The 21961-nt window shown below is 38.4% G+C and overlaps 1 protein-coding gene across 3 annotated transcripts in view; it reads left to right on the top strand.

Moving 5' to 3' along the window:
- The window catches only part of capzb (capping actin protein of muscle Z-line subunit beta), a 107745-nt gene that overhangs the window by 62021 nt on the left and 23763 nt on the right, over positions 1 to 21961 (top strand). For all 3 annotated transcript variants that reach the window (XM_041206448.1, XM_041206447.1, XM_041206446.1), the window contains 3 exons: positions 13035 to 13148; positions 17643 to 17784; positions 20700 to 20816. In XM_041206448.1, coding sequence (XP_041062382.1) covers positions 13035 to 13148; positions 17643 to 17784; positions 20700 to 20816 — 373 coding nt within the window. The remainder of the gene's footprint in view (positions 1 to 13034; positions 13149 to 17642; positions 17785 to 20699; positions 20817 to 21961) is intronic.

The raw sequence follows: 21961 nt of genomic DNA, 5'->3' as shown, positions 1-21961 counted from the left end.
GTGCCTGTAGCTCATCAATCTTATTTACTATACTCAGTGTATTCACACACATGCAGTATAGCCTTGATTTGGACTTCATTACTTTCTCCTTTACTCCGACTCTGACTACTAACTTAATATTCTGGTGCTCTCTGTCTCTCCCAGTATTTTGTGCACTTTGGTATTACACTCTAATGTTCTCTCCTGTTTCCCACACCCTTGCCGAGTTAATTTAAAGACCCCCCCCACCAAAAGCACTAGCAAAACACCCCGCAAGGAACCCAGTCCTAGCTCTGTTCAGGTGCAACCTATCTGGCTTGTACAGGTGCCATCCTCCGCAGAGCCATTCCCAGTATCCCTGGAATCTAAAGCCCTCCCTCCTGCACCAACTTTCCAGCGATGCATTCTTCTGTCTTATCCCCCAATTCTGTACTCACTTGCATGTGGCACTGGGAATAATCCAGGGGTTACTATTTTTGAGGTCCTGCTATTTTTTTTTTATCTAGCTTCCTAAATTCTGATTGCAGGAGCACATGCCCCTTCCTACCTAAGTCATTGGTACCAATGTGGACCACAATCTGTGGCTGTTCACCCTCCCCCAGAAGAATGTCCTGCAGCTGTTCAGTGACATCCTTGACCCTGGCACCAGGGAAGCAATATGCCATCCTGGAGTCATGTTTACGGCCACAGAAACATCTGTCTGTTTTCCTGACTAATGAATCTCCTATCACCATTGCTCTTCCTTTCTTCTTCCTCGCTTCCTGTATAGCTGAGCTGCTCGTGATGCTACAAACTTGACTCTGACTGCACTCTGAGGAACCAATGGCATCACCAGTATCCAAAATGGAAAACCGATTAGTGAGCAGGACCCCAGGTGACTCCTGCATTACCTGCCTGGTTCTCTTGGACTCCCTGACGCCCACCCATTCCCTTTCTGTCTCCATGCTCCTAACCTGCAGTGTGACCACTGTGTTACCGGCTTTGACTTCCCCTTATTCCTAGTGCTTCTTACTCAATTCCAAGTAGCTACTTCTTTAAAAATAATATTATTTTCTAATTTACAGCTATTTAAGACACTCCCAACAACGGTTTCTTACCGACCAATGAACTTAGGTTTTCCTGTGATGTCACTGTTCAATTTCTTTTTCCCAAACTCAGTTCTGAAGGTGAGGTTTACACCCAGGACCATTTCTGCTCAGCTGTTCCTGACTTAGATTCCTATGTATACCATACCTCTTTCCCCGCCCCGTGCACTGAATACCAACAAGCCTAATTCACTACTCACTCGGTCTCTGTCCCACTCCAGCATAGTCACTTCTCTCCTCGTGTACCCCTTACTGACTGACTTTGGCTCAGAGCTGCTGAGCTGGAGTTGGAGTTGCAGACAATGTGAGACATCAGGTAGGGGGAGAGTTATCTGGCCATACAAAATGTATTGCGGTAAATCAACAGTGGAAACATTTAAAAAAAAGCAATTCAAAATGTTCAACAAAAATCCATTCCATTAAAAAACAAAAAACTCAGCACAAAAGACCCATTGGCAGCTTATTAAGTGCTATGGCATGGCAGATGATGTGTGCCAGGTGGACCAAATCCACAAGAGAAACTTGGCCACGCTATCACAATGGTTTTGCAATTTGTATTTATTATGAGAATATTTGTGCACTGAATTCAGAGGTAATGAGTCCACTAACACCTTTAGAGATTCTGAAAATGAAATTAAAACATTTATTAGCAAAGGAAAAAATTTCAAGCTCATACATAAGATTCCAATTACTAAATACTATAAAAAAATTCCAAAATTCCTAACTAACCTGACTCCCAACTACATACCCTCTTTAAGGCAACAGTCCAAAATAGATTTTAAATTTAAATAATCAAGCCAGCCAGTTTATCACAGAACTCATTCGACACTGGAATTCCAAAAGCTTTCCCTCCACCTTTGGTTACTAGACATAGCAGACTTCTGAAAAAATGGCTGGAGGCTTCCTTGTGGCTGTTTTACACGGTCCCTTTAGATCTTGGCCCCACAACATAGCCTTCCATTCCCCTTTATATATGTTTCTCTCTTTAATTTGTAAATTCTATTCTTCCATATGCCTTTGGAAATGTACTTTTCCCATTAATATAAAAATCTTTCATGATGCCAATATGGTCAGTACCTTTGGGAAAAATAAGCACACTGTTTGGCCTTGCTTATCTTGTTAATTGTAAGCATCCTATCATTCCTTTGAAACCTAAACGACACCTTCACTTATCTAAAAATGCAGGTTCCCTTCACACCCTATATGCCAAGCCCTTGTCCATGTTTACTCATTAGCATTTCAAATGCCTTTTACCCCTGACTTATTTTGATAATTTCAAACTTGCAGTCTATCTGACTCTAATTCAACTAAACCACACACAGCTATCTACACTTCACACCCATAAGCCTACTTTACAATAAACCACAATAATATAATGAAAAAAATGTTAGTTTCAGGACATAAAGTTAAGAGTAGTGCTAGATTAAAAGAAGAGGCTTTTAATGTTGCAAAGAATCGCAGTAAGTCTATGGGTTGGGAATTAAGAAACCAAAGGGCTGCCAAAAAGTTGATAAGGGGAAAATAGGGTATGAGTAAACTAGCCAAGAATACAAAAACAGACTGTAAAAGCTTTTACAAGTATACAAAAAGAAGCTAAAATAAATGCTCATCCCACAGAGACAACAGAAATTATCCTGAGGAATGAGGGAATGACAAAGACCTTGAGCAAATAGTTTGTCTGTTTTCGCAGTAGAGGACACAAGTTAAGAACCAGAAATAGAGAGTAATCTAGGGGATAGTAAGAGTGAGGAAGTTTACATCATTAATATTAACAAAAAAGTTCAGGAAAAATTTACAAGACCAAAATTCAATAAATCCCCAGGACCTGATAGCCTATTAATTACCTTAATTTCCTCCCTCTTATCAGCCCCTAGGTTGCTCGCTCTTTCTGGTATGTAACATGTCTTCTACTGTGAAAACAGACACAAACCTGATGGGTTCTAAAGAGATAACTGCAGAGATAATGGTTACGCTGGTTATGATTTTTATAAATTCCCTAGATTCTAGAACAGTGCTAAGTGTTTGGAAGTTAGCAAATGTAACACCACTATTCAGGAAAGAAGGGAGAGAGAAAAAAGGGAATTACAGGCCAGTTAGCCTGACATCAGTTGGGAAAGTGTGGGAAGTTCTTAAGGAAGTCTTAATATTGCACTTAGAAAATCATAGTATGATCAAAGTCAACATTGTTTTGCGAAAAGGAAATCATGTTTGACAGTTTTATTAGTGTCTTTTGTTGACTAGAGTCATAAAGGTCTACAGCACAGAAAAAGGCCCTTTGGCCCATTGAGACTAGTAAGGTAGATAAAGGGGAACCAGTAAATATAGTATATTTGGATTTCCAAAAGGCATTCGGTAAGAAGCCACACAAAAGGTTAATCAACAGGACAAGGATTCGTGGAATTGAGGATAATATATTAGCACGGATAGAGGATTAGTTAATGGACCGAAAGCAAAGGTTGGGGCGAAATAGGGCACTTCAAGTTGGGAAGCTAACTAGTGGAGCGCTGCAAGGATCAATGCTGGGGCCTCGGTTATTCACAATCTATATATATGACTTAAACAAAGTTTGGTGGGAATGCAATCTGTGGGGAGGACGCAGAAGCTGCAAAGAAACATAGATTGTTTTTCACTCTCAAAGTGGCAGATGTAGTATAATGTAGAGAAGTGTTCGGTTACCCAGATAGTAAGAATAAAAAAGCAAAATATTTTTTAAAAATGTGTCAAACTTGTAAGTGTTGAATTTTGAAGGGACTTGGGTGCACTCATACAAGGAACACAAAGTTAGCATGCAGGTAAGGTAAGCAATTAGGAAGGCAAATGGCATGTTGGCCTTTATTGCAAAGGGGTTGCAGTTCAAGGATAAGGAAGTCTTCCTACAATTGTACAGGGCTTTGGTGAGACCACACACTGGAGTATTGTGTGCAGTTCTGGCCTCCACAAGGAAGGATATACCTGCATTGGAGACAGTACAGTGAAGGTTCACTAGATTGGTCCCTGGGATGAGAGGGTTGTCCTTTGATGAGAGGCTGAGTAAAATTGGGAATACACTGTCTCGAGTTTAGAAGAATGAGAGGTGATCTCATTGAAACATACAAGTTTCTGAAAGGGTTTGATCGGATTGATATAAGAGGTTGTTCCCTCTAGCTGGGGAATCTAGAACATGAGGGCACAGTCTCAGGATAAGGGGCTATCATTTAGGAGTAAGATGAGAAATTTCTCCACTCAAAGGAACATAGGAAATAGGAACAGGAATAGGTCTTTCGGCCCTTCGAGCCTGCTCTGCTATTCAATTAGAATGGATCATGGCTGATCTTGTACCTCAGCACCATTTTCCCTGCACTATCCCCATATCCCTTGATGTCTTTACTATCTAGAAATCTAGTGACCTCTATCTTGAATATACTCAATGACTGAGCCTCCGCAGCTCTCTAGGGTAGACAATTCCAAAGATTCACCACCCCCTGACTGAAGAAATTCTTCCTCATTTTGGCACTAAATGGCCTACACCTTATCCTGAGACCGTGTCCCCAGGTTCTAGATCCCCCAATCAGGGGAAACATCCTTCCTGCATCTACCTGGTTGAGTCCCGTAAGAATTCTATATGTTTCAATGGGATCGCTTTTCATTCTTCTAAACTCTAGAGAATACAGGCCCAGTTTGCTTAATCTTTCCTCACAGAACAATCCTGCCATCCCAGGAATCAGTCTGGTGGACCTTTGTTGCGCTCCCTCTATGGCAAGTATATCCTCCTTTTGACATTTGACCAACTGTATACAATACTCCAGGTGTGATCTCACCAAGGCTCTATACAATTGTAGCAAGCCATCTTTACTCCTATACTCAAATCCTCTTGCAATAAAAGCCAACATACCATTTGCCTTCCTAATTGCTTGCTGTATCTGCATGTTAGCTTTCAATGACTAATGAACAAAGACACCCAGGTTCCTTTGGACGTCAGCACTTGCCAGTCTCTCATTATTTAAGAAATACTCTGCATTTCTATTTTTCTCACCAAAGTGGATAATTTCACATTTTTTCACATTGTATTCCATCTGCCTTGTTCTTGCCCACTCACTTAGCCTGTCTAAATCCCCTTGAAGCCTCTTTGCATCCTCCTCACAACTCACATTCCCACCTGGTTTTGTGTCATCAGCAAACTTAGAAATATTACATTTGGTCCACACATTTAAATAGTTGATCTAGATTGTGGACAGCTGGGGCCCAAGTACTGATCCTTATGGTACCCCACTAGTCACAGCCTGCCAACCTGAGAATTACCTGTTTATTCCTACTCTCCGTTTTCTGTCCTTTAACCAATTTTCAATCCATACCAGTATATTACCCCCAACCACGTACTCTAATTTTGTTTACTAATCTCTTGTGTGGGACCTTATCAAAAGCCTTCCGAAAATCCAAATACAGCACATTCGCTATTCTGCTAGCTACACCCTCAACAAATTCTTAACATGTTTGTCAAACATGATTTCCCTTTGATAATACCATGTTGACTCTGATCAATCCTTCCATTATTTTCTAAGTGTCCAGTTATCACATCCTTTATAATAGATTCTAGCATTTTCCCTACCAATATCAGACCAGTAGAACTGGGGTTCTCCGTTTTTTCTCTCCCTCCTTTCTTAAATAGTGGGGTTACATTTGTCACCTTCCAATCTGCAGGAATCATCCCAAAATCTATAGAATTTTGGAAGATGACCACCAATGCACCTACAATCTCTATAGCCACCTATTTCAATACTCTAGGATGTAGATCATCAAGTCGAGGGGATTTATCAACTTTCAGACCCATTAATTTCTCCAATACTACTTTTTTTTTACTAATTTCTTTCAGTTCCTCGTTCCTGCTAGTCCTTTGATTCTTATTTCTGGGAGGTTCTTTGTATCTTCCTGTGTAAAGACAGACACAAAGTATTTCTTTAGTCTTTCTGCCATTTCCTTATTCCTCATTATAAATTCTCCTGTCTCTGCCTGTAGTGGGCCCACATTTATCTTTGCTAATCTTTTTCTTTTTACATACCTATAGAAGTTTTTACAGTTTGTTTTTGTTTCTTACTAGTTTATCTCATTCTACTTTCTTTTTCTTTATCAGTTTCTTGATCCTCCTTTGCTGAATTCTACAAAGCTCCCAAACCTCAGGCTTACTTTTTTCTGTCAACATTATAAGTCTCTTCCTTTGATTTAATAAAATCTTTAATTTCTCTTGTTAGTCATGGTTGGATCACTTTTCTGTTGTGCCTCAAAGGACTGTGTATTTGTTGTTATAAGCCATGTATTAATTCTTTAAATGCTAGTTGTTGCCTATCTATTATTGCACAATTTAATGTAGTTTCCCAATCTACCACAGCCAACTTGCCCTCCATACCTTCGTAGTTTCCTTTGTTTAGATTTAAGACCCTAGTTTGGGATTGAACTACATCCCTTTCAAACTTGATGTAAAATTCTATCATATTATGGTCACTCTTCCTAAAGGCTCCTTTACAACGAGATTATTAATTAGTTCTTTCTCATTGCACAATAAGCACTGAATTATCAGCCAAAATTACATGTTCAAGCACTGGAGTATGGTTGCCTTGTCCAACACTGCACATCACCAAAACATAACTGAATGTATTATGGATGGGTAAAATTGCCTTTCCAGTCAATTTAGTCACTTGAGTCTGAATCATCTCCGACTCAGTGAACTTACCGCTGACCTCAGCCACTCAAATTGCTGTTCCTTCACAAAAAAAATATAACAGCAAACATAAAAGCAGCCTTGGCTCCCAGTTTGGAGTTGAAAAAAACAGTAAGCCCTTCCTCATTGCGCAATAGGGTTGTGACTCTTTGGAATTCTCTACCCCAACGAGCTGTGGATGCTCCATCGTTGAATATATTTAAGGCTGAGGTAGACAGATTTTTGGTGTCTCAGGGAGCCAAGAGAAATGGAGTGAGTGGAAAAGTGGCACTGAAGCCAAAGATCAACCATGATATTGAATGGCGGAGCAGGCTCGATGGACCATATGGTCTACTCCTATTTAGTAAGTTCTTATGCATCTTACTCTGTAGGCACATCCAGTTTTAAATTTCTGGGCTTCCACTAGGTTTGTAGGTAACTTGAAGATCCACTTTACAGAGATATTTTTGCCATTGTTGATTATATATGATCAGGCTTGTGGTTAGGTATCTATGACCCAGTAGATGGCAAGATTCTTTGTGATAGGAGGGAAGGCTTAACATTTGGGTTAAAGAAAGCTGCTTTTATTGTTTTTCTGATTGAAGGATACTGGTCCTGCTGGTAATGGCAGAAATCAATCATGCACAAGGTTCTTGCTTGTTCTGCATAAAACTCAAGTAACAGGTGGTTTAATTTACACATTTAATGGAACAGGCGTACACTCTTTTTAGTTTTCTGATAGCCTGGTGAGCTTTATGATGTGTAGATGAAACTAAAAATGTGAAGGTATCTTGCTTATTTCACTTCTTTAAAAGCTTAAACTAGTTTCAATGGCTTTTGAAAATGTTGCAGTTTTAATCTTGGCTTTCATTTTTTTTTAACTTTAATAAATCTTGTCAATTTTTGAATTGATATGGATTGTCCCATAATGTGACACAAGCTGATTAAATCAGGAATTCTGGAATTAATCCATACTTTTTCGTTTAGGAAGCAATGGATATTTGACTCTTTACACATGAACTATTATATTCCCATATATTCCTTACTGAAAGGGACATCTCTGAATATTAAAACAATCCTTTCTAAAGTTCTGATATTTATATTCAGTACTGATGCATCTAACACAATATCTGGGATGAGATCTAGCTTCAGAAAAAAATTTGCTTTGGGCTTTAGATTGCTCATGTTTTTTTGAGTTTTACACAAGCTTTCTTTCCTAAATTTCTCTTAAATGAAATCCTTATGAGGAAACTGGTGCCAGCTACACAGTTTGAAATCGTTAGCTTCAACAAAAAACATTCTCTGAAAATAATATATTTTCCTTACAGTCACAGTGACTAGGGCCATGTGGCTTTCTGCTGTGCACATAAAATGCACTTAACTTGTTAACCTAGTTTTTAATCCCTTACTAGTTCTTTATATATAAAATGTTTGTAGAGGGTTTTCTTGAAGTTGAATGGCTCCAGATTAGCTCTCCGGCTGAAGTTGTATTCCCTGTTAAAATGTATGGGCACATTCCAGGATGCAGGCAGCTCTTCCCTGTTGGCAGCATCCCTGGAGTGATGGAGACCTGAAATGGTGGGGTCTCTGCACTGCCAATTAAATACCCTTTTTGAAAAGTCTGTTTGTGCTACAGAAAACCATATGGTCTAAGCCACAGTATTTTGGGGAGGAAAGCAGAATTTAGTCAGTCAGGAATTAATTTTTCCTGCACAAAGATGGAAGGGTATTGAATTAAAAGAACTCCCCCTCAATTTTCCATCTCCTTCTAGTTAAAACCTGCACACAATCTGATTTGCATTTGTAACTTCTGTTTTTAAACTGTGTTGAGATCAAGGCAAATAGGCATCATTTGTGACCTGACTCCAGTGTAGCTTTCTCTTGAGTTGATTTAATTCTAATTATTGAATACAGAATGTTTGGCATCTATTGTTACCATGGCAATTACAGCTCTTGATGTATTTTGTAAATTAAAATGTGCACCATATGCTTACATAATATGCCGGGACTCTGAAGATTGCATGCTCAATCTAAAAGAGCATTTGCCAGAATTTAGTGTCTATAAATTTTAATGCTCACTGCAATTTGTGGAAGCACTAATGTTTACCAAATGGTTTCAGCTGGAGTCACAATTTTCAAAGGAAAAATGTGTATTTGTTTGGAAATTCTAAAATGTAAAACTTGAATTTAATTGAAAGCAATTTTACTTCCGTTTTAAAATTTTTTATGTCTACTGTACTGCAGAGCATTCTCCAGAGAGAGGGCAGCTGGCGTATGTTCTACTCTTCTAGCAGTGTTGTTCCATAGACACCTGCTCAGTGTGAATCTGAGCCTAGACTCTGTTGCCATTTCTCCCCTCTGCTCCAAACAAGCCTCTCTCAGAGCTGTACCTTCAGTAGAAACTTAACGGAAATATATTTTAAAGTGCTTTTGATAAGCATCTACTTCCTAAGAAATCACAGCCCACATTTGTCACCACATAGACTGATTTGCTTGGTCGCACATGTCTCGATGGTTTAAAGTGCACACCCCAACCCCAAAAAAAGTTATCATCCCCTTGGCAAGTTTAAAATATTTTGTACCAGTATTATGTCAGCCATTTCATTACAATATCTATTCAATGGATGTTGGGAAAGAAACATAAGAATTCAAAATTAATAAGGACATTTTCAAAACTTAGTGGTTCGGAGACTAGATTTGTTTTCTGAGTAATACTAACTAGCCATGTTAGACACTAGATTTGTTTTCTGCATAACACTAACTAGCCATGTTAGACACTAGATTTGTTTTCTGCGTAACACTAACTAGCCATGTTAGACACTAGATACATTTAAAGCCTGCAGTTTGGGTTTGGGCCTTTCAAAAACTTCTTGCAGTTCATAAACAATGAATTACTTTGAAGTGCACTACTGTCATGTAGACAGATAGCAGCAGTCCTCTAATGGCGATGAAATGAATGACCAGTTAATGTTTTAATGTTTGTTGAGGGAAAAATGTTGTCCAGGACTTCAGGAAAACTTCCACTGCTCTTCAGACAGTGGCATATGGGCTTTAAGGTTCACCAAAAATAGGTACCTCAGATTTAATCTGCCATCCTATGGACAGCAATTGTGACAACGTAGTACTTCCATGGTCATGGACTGGAATTCCAGCTTAAACCTTGGAGTGGAGTCTGAACCTGGAATTTCCTACATAGAGGTAAGAGTGCTATTAACTGAGGTAGCTGAGGTCTTTTTGGAAAAGGGAAATGAGCCTGAAGTTGTACATCTTTAAGCATATTGATATCTTGTTTTATTTCTGATTGGTCAAATGCAATAATAGACCCCGACTTGTTCCAGAGTAAGTTTGTAATAGTCGAGTTTAAAACATTGGTAGCCTGAGGGTAAAAGGAAAAGATTTTCAGCACTCTTGCATTTATGCAGTATGTTGCAAACTTGAAAATGGATGGGACTGTTTGGATACATTATTGAGGAACCTGGTAATGGATAAATCAAAAGCAAATTGATTGAACTTATGACAAGGAAATTTCCAGTTTCAGAGCATATGGCAGGTGCCTACCTTACTGCAAGCCTGTCCATGCTCATGGTGTTGTCATTTTTCAAACAAATTTGAATATTTAAAAAGACGTAGGTAGTGACTTTTCATTCCAGTCTTAGCCCCTGAAACATTTCATTTCTTCAATTTGAACTTCGCTTTGTATCTTTTGCCGAAGTCAAAACAAAAAAAATGATAGCCAGCAGTATTCCTATTCATGGAGTCTAATGTGTTAAGTTTACCAGGGTCTTCAACTATGTTTGTGTGCTTTTGCTTGCTGTGCAAACCTTTCAGTCACTGCAGTTGGTAACATCTGTGTTTAATATTTTGTGTTCTTTTTCTTGTTCTTTATAGTATGACCATATAAATAAACAAGCTTTATCCACATAAATATGGATGAAGTCTGCCAATTGTTTTTACAACACAACTTTTTAATCATTTGTGTTTTTAAATCCGTCTACAATAATTCTTTAGAAATAAAACCTCCTTATACATGTTTTAAATGAATACTAATTAAGTATTATCTGAAAATGGAAGGTTTGCTGCAACAGAATTTTGGTGGGGGAAATATTATAGTAATGTATCTTTCTTTTGTTACGTTATACAGTGCGCCCTCATCCTGTTAGTATTAATGCCCTTGCATTTTCATTTCTCAAAAATGAAAACATCTTTCACATCTAAAGTTTCAAGATTGAAAAACACTAGCAACTAGAGGTCAGATGTGTCTTAAAACTATGACAGTAGTTGGAAAAGCAAATAATAAAATGTTGGGATGTGCAACCAGGTCCATGGAATATTTAAGTCCAAGGAAATGAAGCTAGCATTTTATTAAGTAAGACCACCCATGGTGTATTGTCAGGCTTAAGGGAAGTCGGTGGAACCATTTGGAGTACTACAACAAAGATGATTCCCTACTTAAAACTTTCAAGTTATGTTGCGGATCAAGGTAATTAATTTCAGGAAAAAAGGCTAAGGGACATGATTCAAATTAAGATGAAGACTTTTAATAGACTAATTGTAGATTGATGTATTGTGTAAGATGAGGACAGAACATGCAAAAATCTTAAAACCATTTGCTAGGCTTATTGTAAGAAAGAATTTATTGCTGCAATCATGGTAAATTACTTATTGTAAAATAGCATCTTCCATCAGAAAGCTGAAAATATTCACAATACCAAATTACTTCGTATAGGCCCAGTTAAGTGATAAATAGATGTAAAGCCATAGGTGGAATACTATATATCACCATTGCAATACATGGAACATTCATTTTCAGATCACATTGATATATTTGTTTAAAATCCTTGTTATGTGACTTTACTTCTGAATTGCTGGTGTGGACTAACTTTAAAACATAAAATGGTTTAAAAAAATCCATTTGCCTTGGCATTTGTGGCAATTCTTGGAAAGATTGTGGCAACCGCAAATTGCTACTCTCAACTCTATACATCTCCAACCATAACAGTTTGATGAATAGTGACTGAGCATTGGACAATTGTTGGTTTTATAAGGATATTTTCCTCTTGGAGGTTCAAGCAATTTATTTAGATAAGTCACGCTAACAAAATTCTAATACTTTTAATGCCCAATGAGATAATGGTTTGTAGTAGTCTGTTTACTTTAGCGTTAACTGTTATTGGAAAGTGCATTTTTACCTGCTTCCTTATACTCACCAAGGCTCCTTCGATAGCACCTTCCAAACCCGCGACCTCTTCCACCTAAATGGACAAGGGCAGTAGTTATGTGGTTACATCACCACCTGAAAGTTCCCCTCCAAGCCACACACCTGCCTGACTTGGAACTATATTCCTTCACTGTCACTAGGTCAATATCCTGGAGCTCCCTTCCCAGCAACACTGTGGGTGATCTTACACCACATGGACTGCAGTGGTTCAAGAAGGCAGCTCACCACCACCTTCTCAAGGGCAATTAGGGATGGGCAAAAAAATGCTGGCCCAGCCAGTGATGCCCACATCCCTTGAAAGAATTTTTAAAAACTTGGGGATTTGGGGGTTGTAATTAAAAATCCCTAGATTGAACAATCCGTTTGGAATAAGGCGAGCTGTTTTTGAGCAGGTGTTTTAATTTTCAAGAAAGCACTTGCTTCCATTTTGAAGACGTGAGATATACACAACCTAACAAGAAAGGAAGTTGTATTTCTGTCACATAACATCCTAGAAAACCAAATTAGAGGAACATTACTCAATAGATAAGGAAAAAATAAAATCTTTTCCGGTAAAGTGTAGCATGGGTGAACTTTTTTATGAAAGAAACAAATACAAACTAGCCTAAGATGTGAAATTCCAATTTGTGTTTTTCAAAAAGCAGTCTGCTGGTGATCTGTCACTTCAGATCCCCTAGGTTCGGGCGACTCATTGGGTCAATCTCAAGGTATCTCTATTAACATGAGGAGGAAACTGGTCCTAATTGCAAATCACTGTGCAAAAGCACTTGTATAGGTTTGATTCTGATCACACCACCCCTGGTGTGGGAACTAGTCAGTTGTGCTTGCAATTACAGATGACATATCATCTCTTGGGGATATGTAAATGCAATCGTTAGTCAAGCTTCCGTCCATCCCCTTCTGTCCTAGCAGATAGCTATGCAACTATACAGCCTGCTCTAAAACTTACTTTATGCAAGCAAACAATTGTATTTGCAGGTTTTTTGGATAGCACACAGCTTTTTTCTCCTGAAGTAAACAAAGTCTCATAAGAGCCTTTGTAATCCCCTGTTTCTAATTGTTGTGCTTCTTTCTTTCTTAGGTCGCCTTGGAGTAATAAATATGATCCTCCTCTGGAAGACGGTGCCATGCCATCAGCTCGCTTGCGAAAACTGGAAGTTGAAGCCAATAAAGCATTTGATCAGTACCGAGACCTGTAAGTCTGAAATGCAGTTAAGTTTTAAAATGTTTTCGGCACTACATTTAATCCAGTAGCTCTGAATTTAACCATCGACATTTTGTCCATTGCAAACTTTGTTTCAAATCTTAAGGTGTTGAATAAAGCATCATTTGGCCCACCTATTTAAATGTTGAACTTATCCTCAGATTAGTGCATGTTACCTTCAAATGATCACCTGGAATTAGGCTAACTTCAGATTGTGGCTGCCTAATGGTGGATTTTTAAAAAACGGTATCTCGAGTTTCTACTAAATTCTACAGTGGAATGCCAAGTTGCATGTACCTGTGACAAGTTGTGTCCCCACAAGGTCCAAGTGAGTCCCTGATATCAGGTGAACAACGATCAGGCCTCCCTGTTTTTGCAAACAGTATGTATGATGTTAGAAACTGTCCAAATGTTACTTCAGATGATTGACTTGGCTGGAATAGAAGAATGCCAATTATGATCTCAGCAGTGAAGCAAAAAACATGAAAATATGGTTTGTTTATTGTTCCACTAATCTTTTGGGAATTTAGTTGTTCCCATCATCCTTCATTTGTTTTGAAATAAAAGTTGAAATCATGTTTTCTTTATTTGTTCTTGGAATATGGACCACCTTCAATCCTTGAACCGCTGCAATCCTTGTGGTGATAGGATTTCTACAATATTGCTCGGTAGGGAAATGCAGGATTTTGATCCAATGTTGAAGAGCTGACAGTATACTTTCAACATGAGATAGGGTATGACTTAGTTAGAAATGCTGGTGTTTCAGTAATATTGCTACCCTTCTCTTTCTTGGTGGTAGAAATCAAAGGACTCTGAAATGCTGCTGAAGGAAGATTGGTAACTTTCTGCATTGTATCCAGTGGGTAGTATATATTGAACCACAGTGCACTGGTGATAAAGATATACAGCTCATTGGGATAGGGAATGTTGCCATAACTGCTTTGTCATGGATGATGTGAAGCTTTTGAATGTTGTAGCCACATTCTCGTAGCTAAATGATGAACATCCCAATTACTCTTGATTTGAGACATGTGAATGGTAGATGTGCTTTGAGAGATAATCCATTCATTGCAAAGTACCTAGCCTCTGTCCTGTTCTTGTAACAAATATGTTGATATGGCTGGCCTAGAGAGATTTCTGGACAGTAGTAACTCCCGTGTTGGTGGGGGTTTTGTGATGATGCTGCCTTTGAAGGTTAGAGGGGAGGTGGCAGGACTTTTTCTCATTGGAGCTGGTAATTCTCTGGCATTTATGGCAAAAATGTTAACCTGTTATTGGACACTCAAGATTCTGCTGTAGGCTTCCATGTACCACCACATTATCAGATGAGTTGTGACTGGAGCTGAACATTGAATTATGAGCAAACAGACAAGGTCCTTGATTTAAAACGTCATCCAAAAAACAAGACCTCAGGACAATACAACATTCCCTCAGTTCTGTAGTCATGTTCTCATGTCCTGGAGTGGGGCATGAATGTGCAACTTCCATATTCAGGCAAATGTGCTATGAACTGAGTCAGGTTAACACTGCTATCTTCAAAAAATCAGCAGTTGAAGCGTAGATTGCTACCCAAGGGGTATTTGATTCAAACCTAAACTGATTTGTCAGCAAAAGGGCTTGCAAAGTAAGTAAGAACAGACTTTGTGTTGTCTAAGATATAGTTTGCATATTTTACAAGGAAAAAGCCTTGTCTATAAAAACTGAAAATTGCTCTGCCCTCGGGGAAATATTTCGTATTCAAGTTAATTTTTTTGGGAGGGGATTTCTGCAAAATCTGGAGTTTGATGAAGCACCTCTATTATATTATAGAATATTATACATTTAAGATGTGCTGCATCCTGCCAGTATTCTCCCTAGAGTAATGCATAACAGATTTTTCCATTTCTCTGCGATGCAGCATTCATTCCATGGCTTATTCACCAAGCAGTAGTTGTATAAAATTAAACATTTAAAAAAAACCTTAATTAATTTTTAAGCAGGCTAATTAGTTTATTAATCTTGGAATGGACTCATGTTGAAGCATCGTGAACCAGACTACACCAATAATCATATATGAAAATGCTAGTATTTTCTAGCTGATATGCAGCAATTTGGGTGTACCTGTAAGAGAGGCAAATGTATATAATTCATTTTTTCTTGGGTTATGGGAATTATTGGTGAAGCCAGCATTCGTTGCTAATTGCCCATCCCTAGTTGCCCTTGCGGAGTCACTGGTGAGCAGCCTTCTTGAAGCTCTGCAGTCTGTGGTGACGGTACCCCCACTGTGCTTTTGGGGAAGGAGTTCCAGGATTTTGACCAAGCAACAATGAAGGGAAAGTGATATGTATCCAGGTCATGATGGTGTGTGACATGGAGGTGAAACTGGAGTTCCCATGCTTCTATATGCATGTCTCTCAGATCATTGCAATGATTCCTTAGGCTAGAGATGCTAAGATGAATTCCATTGCCTCAGGATGCAAAGCCAAACATAAGATCTTAAGGTGATCTTGAGAGTCAAAGCGTTTAAAATGCATTGTGTTTATCAGCGGCCTTATAGACTGAGCAAATCAGTTCCAGACTTTCACATTGTTCAACGGAGCCCTGTTTTCCGTGGTCCCTCCGCGCTGTCTTGTTCTGTATTATGAGATCTAAAAATACACAGTAACCTAAAGCTCCTTTTCAAGAACTTGCTAGGTTTTTTTTTTCAAAGGCAGAAACCATGCATTTGTAGGTATTCATGTTAAGAAATTCACAAATTAAAAAAAGATATATCACACTTACCACAGAAAGCTGTTTCACATTTAGTGGATTTGTTTTCTATTGTTTACTTTCTGAGCACCTTGAATTTGCATTCAAAGAGCCATATTGGTCAATTGCTGTTTTTGGTCCCATATTATTCAGAGCCTGCGGTTGATCTTCATTTACTCACTTCCACCATCATTTTGATGCACATTAACTTAACATTCTGAAGCTGCCATTGCTTCTCATTTAATGGCATTTACACCATATTTGGTGTCTATTATATTAGATACCTTATGAAAATTGAGTGATCTCATCAGATGTCCAGAGCACATTACTTGAAGTGTACACCATTACTGATAAGTAAAGTTAAAATTGTGGACATTTCTAATAATCGGTTAAATATTTGGGATTTACAATGGAGTACATTAATCCTTTGGATTAGTGTACTCCCATAAACAGAATTCACATTTCCTTTAAACTAGTGTGTTCTTTTTCCTGCCCAATATCTAGATAAATCACGGAGACTTGGAATTGAACCAAGAACCCTGGCCACTTGCTGGAATATACCTATCCTGCATAAGATGCAGAGCATGCACTCAATCCGAGTGCAAGATCTGTATACAAAGTAACAGATACATTTGCGTAACATTACGCAGGGAAATGCACAATGCTCAGTATAAACAGTACGCTCACACAAATTACAAATTTTTCTGTTCTCTTCAAAATAGCAAAGATGTTTCTATTGCACTAACTCTCAACATAAAATTGACCCTTGAAAAGCAGTCAGTCCTCTGATTAGTTTCATACCCTTGACAGCCTTTGATTGACTGCCTTCTGGTTGCATGATCACCAAGATATATTTCCAAATTTCTTTGAAAATCTCCTGGAGAAATGGGAACTAAAAGCAAGTATTGCTCATAAATACTCTTTGATGGTTGGGTATGCATAGGATTTAAAACAGCATCTATTTAAATGCAGCCGTTAAACACAAGTCTAAATAGCCCAACAGGATACAAGTAACGGAATAGAATGGCTTGACCCACTGAGCTCTTCCAAATGCTTGGAATGATCTGTGAGACATGTTCCCATTCAAGACCAAAGGCCATCTCGTAGTTACAGCATGATCCAAATGATGTTTATTAGACCACAGTGAACACAGAAATACAATGACATCCATATACCAGTGCCTATGGAATGGCCAATTTTTGTTCTCCGTAACCCTCAGAAAAAGCTAGCACTACCTGATTTTATTCTTAATCGTACAGAAGCCCAAAAGAAAATTCACTAATTCATCAGAGCCAAAAATATTTTTGTCACATTCTGCATCACTTAAAAAATCAAATTTGAAAACTTGATTCTCAGAAGCATTTTCATTCAGTAAGATTATTGGAAATTATCACAATGTTTCAAATGTGAAGGGTACCACTTAAAAAGTAACATTGTCTTTTCTATCAGATGTTCTGTTGATAGCATTTACTTGTTTTATTTCAGAAATGTTATTGAATTTCAAAAAACTGCCAGTGAAATTTCTCAATATGAAAACTTACAAAAAGATTTTTCCTGGAAATGACTGTCATTAGATTATGGGAAGCACACTTGTGATACAGTTCAGGAAATATAACATAGGAGTCTTCTGTTTATGTAGTTGGGTGCTTTATGTGTATGAAGCTTATGCTTAGAATAATAAGTATCCAGAATTTAATGAAGCCTTTTGTTCTTGAAGCAGTCCTATTCTATTAACTTACATTTTCCTGTGAATGGCAGATACTTTGAAGGAGGGGTCTCTTCTGTCTACCTCTGGGACTTAGACCACGGTTTTGCCGGTGTGATACTCATCAAGAAAGCTGGTGATGGATCAAAAAAGATCAAAGGCTGCTGGGACTCCATACATGTGGTGGAAGTTCAGGTACATCCTTGAGGAAAGTTAGTAAATGCTGGATAGAACTAGCTAAGTTTAAAAAGTTTTTAAAAATTAATTCTTAGGATGAGCATCCCTGCCAAGACCAGCATTTATTGCTCATCTGTAATTGCCCTTGAGCATGTGGTGGTGAACTGAGTGGAATCACATTTTGGCCAGACTGGATAAGGATGGCAGATTTCTTCCCCTTAGGGAATGAACCAAATGGATTTTTCCAACAATCCAGTAGATTCATGATTGTTTCATTCCAGATTTTTGTTTATTAATTGAATTTAAATTCCTTCAGCTGTTGTGGTGGAATTTGATCTCTTGTCTCCAGAGCATTAGTTCAGGCCTGCTTTACTAGGCCAATAAAATTGCCACTATGCTATAGTATGCTATAGTCCCCCTTGAAGATAATTCATTGTATGCTGAGAGCTCAAGGATTGCTACGCAGTTCAAAGTTTTGATTTTAAGATTGTATTGACCAGTAACTGTTATCTAAATCTAACTTCTGTACCATGATGCACTTTCACAGTGCATGTGTTCCACTGATAGCATGGTGCAGTACCCCTGCCACTGCGCATTGTAATACAAAGTGGGTGAACCAACACATCTTGTGTCCTGATAGCAGGCCTGGAGTGCCTTTCTATTGGCTTTTCAACAGGAGACAGGAAGCACATAGACAATGTAAAATGCAGAATGAAAGTTGCTATTCCCTGAGTGTCACTCTTCCAGAGCTATCTAAGTTGACATATTTTTCAAAAACTTGCAAAGATATTGCAGGTCAGCCTCTTTGCCAGACAAGATATTGTGAAGTGGTCTATTTTGCCAACTAAAAACGTAGAATTTACCAGAAGCACCGTAACCAAGCTCATAATCCACTATAGATTTGTCATTTTGGCACACCATCACAGCCTACTGTACACAATATAAAATTAATATCCCAACACTATGGAGTTCCCTTAAGCATGCCTGAGCTGCAAAGTCACTACTTTCTGTTTACAGCTTTGCGTTAATCTACAGAAAGTGTACAGACCAAAACCTCAAACAATGGAGAAACAAAACCTTTAATGGATGTAGGTACTAACACATTCCTGTGAAATTTTTTGAGTTACATATGAACAGAAGTGGCTATTTAGCCTGTTAAACCCATTAGAATCATAGAATGATTACAACACAGAAGGCCATTCTGCCTGTTGTGTATGTGCTGGCTGTCTGAATGGAGCAATTCACCGAGTGCCACTCCCCTGCCTTCTCTCCTTGTAGCCCTTTCTTCCTTTTCAGATAATAATCCAATTACCTTAAATCTGAGCTCCCTGTTTCTCCATTCTTCCACCAATGAGAAGTTCCTTTCTCTCTATTGTGTCTAGACCTGTCATGATTTTGAGTGCCTTTATCAAATCCCCCTCAACCTTCTCTCCTCGAAGGAGAACAATCCCAATCTTTCCAATCTATCTACGTAACTGAAATTCCTGATCCCCATAACCATTGTACTATGCTTTATTAGCTGCTTTCTCAACCTGTCTGCTACCTTCAGTGATTTATGCAAATATACACTCGAGACTTCAGCCCAAATTGTTGCCGATAGCCTAATTGTCCATGTCATTCTGTCAGTCAGGTAGATCATAGCTGATTTGTACCTCGGCTCCATTTTCCCCCTGTTGACCCATATTTCTTGATACCCTTACTTAACAATTTATCAATCTCAATCTTGAAAATTTCAATTAACTCTGGCATCCATAGCCCTTATGGGTGGGGGGAGGGGAAGAGAGAGTGTTCCAGATTTCCACTATCTTTTGTGTGGAAAAGGTGCTCTGTGATTTCACTACTAAATGGCTTAGCTCCAATTTAAGATTCCTCATCCTTGCCTGGTTTCCCGTCCAGAGGAAATAGTTTCTCTGTCTATCATATTGAATTCTTCTGTCATTTTCTCTACTTTGATTAGGTCACTACTCAACTGTTTATACTCTAGGGAATACAACCCTAGTTTATGCCGCCTGAGCTCATAATTTAATCCTTTGAGCCCCTGCATCATTCTGGGGAATTACCAATATGCCCTTTCCAGGGCCAGCATATCTTTCCTGAGGCTTGGTGTCCAAAACTGAATATGTACTTGGATGGTTTCTGACCAAGGCTCCCTATAACTTGGGGTATCACTTTTTCTACTTATATAGCAAGACCCTTGAGCTAAAGACCAATATTCTGTTCCTTTTCATTATTTTTGTACCTATGCACCATCTTTTCTGATCAGTGTATAGGGATACTTAAATCTTTTGCTCCTCCTTAGTTCCTAATTTCTCCATAAGAAATTACTGCAATTTGTCTTTCTTTGATTCAAAATGGATGGATTAATGCTTCCCCACATTGAACTCCATTCACCCAATCACTTTGTAACACCTTGCTCTCATTTACATAATTTACAGTATATTTCAACTAACTGTCATTTGCAAACTTGAATGTACAACACTTCATCCAAGCTGGTTGTAAGGTATACATTTTTCTACATTCAGAGAAAGTGCAAACATTTCTGTCATTGAAGTAAACATTTTTGTGGTCTTAGCATTGTCATCAACTGTTATATATGTAAATATAATTACATTATACCTGGTGCATTCCTGTATGTGATATTATAGAGTCATAGACATTTACAGCACAGAAAGAGGCCACTGGACCACTTGCATCAGAATTAGCTCTTTGTTAGAACAATCCAAAAATAACCCCACTGCCTTGCTCTCTGCCATAACCTGTATTTTTCTCTGTTTAAAATGCTTATTCATTCTTTTCCTTATACAGTTGTCTGCATCTCAATTACTCCCTGCAGCCAAGCATTCCACGCTTAATTCTCAAAAAGAAGTGCAGTCTATATATTTTAAAAGCTGTTGGATTTGTGATGGATAATTCTTATTTAACTCAATTTTTAGGAGAAATCAAGTGGACGTACTGCTCACTACAAGCTGACCTCCACAGTTATGCTTTGGCTACAGACAAACAAGACCGCCTCTGGCACAATGAACCTCGGTGGCAGTCTGACCAGACAGGTATTATTGTCGTGTGCTTCTGCCTCAAGGGTCAATGGTTTTCAAGATTAAGAGCCTTTGCTTTTAATTTTCCCCTCCCTTCTCCACAGATAAAAGTTACTCTAACCTTTTATCAAGAGGGGGTTAGTCAACTGAAATAAGATACAGGAGCTATTGCCTCTAGCTATTTTCTATCTTCTGACAGAAAATTAGCAACGCGGAACATTTCTGTTCATGAGTTGGTTTGGTGAAGAATTGCTCAGGTAGGCTTGAGTTAAAGCGGGGGTGGGGGGGGAGAGTTTTTTTACATAAAACTTAAATTATATGCTGTTCTGTTCAGTTAGCCGTGACTGCAGGGACTGTTTAAACGGTTGGCTTAGGTCCCTTGTCTACCATTGACAGTATGCTTATTGGGAGAGATGTTTGGCACCTAATGTACCTCTAGAGACTGGCTGAAGGAATAACATCTGTTAACATAATGTTTGAACACGTTCTGTTATGCCCATAAATGGAATGAAAACAGTTCAGCCAAAGTTGCGTCTTCTGGGCTTAATACTGCATCATGTGGTATTAACGTATACTGAGGCAAACTGATGTAGATAAACATGTACAGGCAGATTATTTCAGTGATCACTATATTGTAGCTAAACCCCACCTCACTGATTTGAAGTTATGCAGCCATATTTTTAGAGAGATCCAAGTAGATTTGTTGTGAAACTATGTTGGTTCATGTGTACGAACAATAATATGTATGATGTCGACGCATATTAAATTGGACTGAAATGCATGTCTGTAGGTACTGTATAGTCTGAAATTTCCTCTGACAATTTGCAAACACACTTTTCAATTGTAGAGTCAATTTTTTAACTGTACATGAAAAGCTGCCTCCACTGATTCCTTGAAATAATTGGTGATTGTGCATTAGTATTGGCAAACTGATAGCACAATGCACTTTATTTTTTTACGCATACTGCGCTAAATGGTTTGTACACACTAGGCAGCGTATAAGGGTTATAACCCTAGGGAATCAAAGCCAAGTTTGTGGTTCTGAGACTTCAAATAGAGTGAATACGCTTAGTAGAATTGTAGCTTGTGATGGTAGTTAATAACAGCTTTATTATTCAAGTTAAATGATCAATTGTCCATTACTGTAAATAGTTACTTGT

The sequence above is a fragment of the Carcharodon carcharias genome, chromosome 15 (assembly GCF_017639515.1).
Source record: "Carcharodon carcharias isolate sCarCar2 chromosome 15, sCarCar2.pri, whole genome shotgun sequence".
Taxonomy (NCBI): domain Eukaryota; kingdom Metazoa; phylum Chordata; class Chondrichthyes; order Lamniformes; family Lamnidae; genus Carcharodon; species Carcharodon carcharias.
The sequence above is the reverse complement of the archived record's forward strand: the minus strand, read 5'-3'. Positions and strand labels throughout refer to the sequence as shown.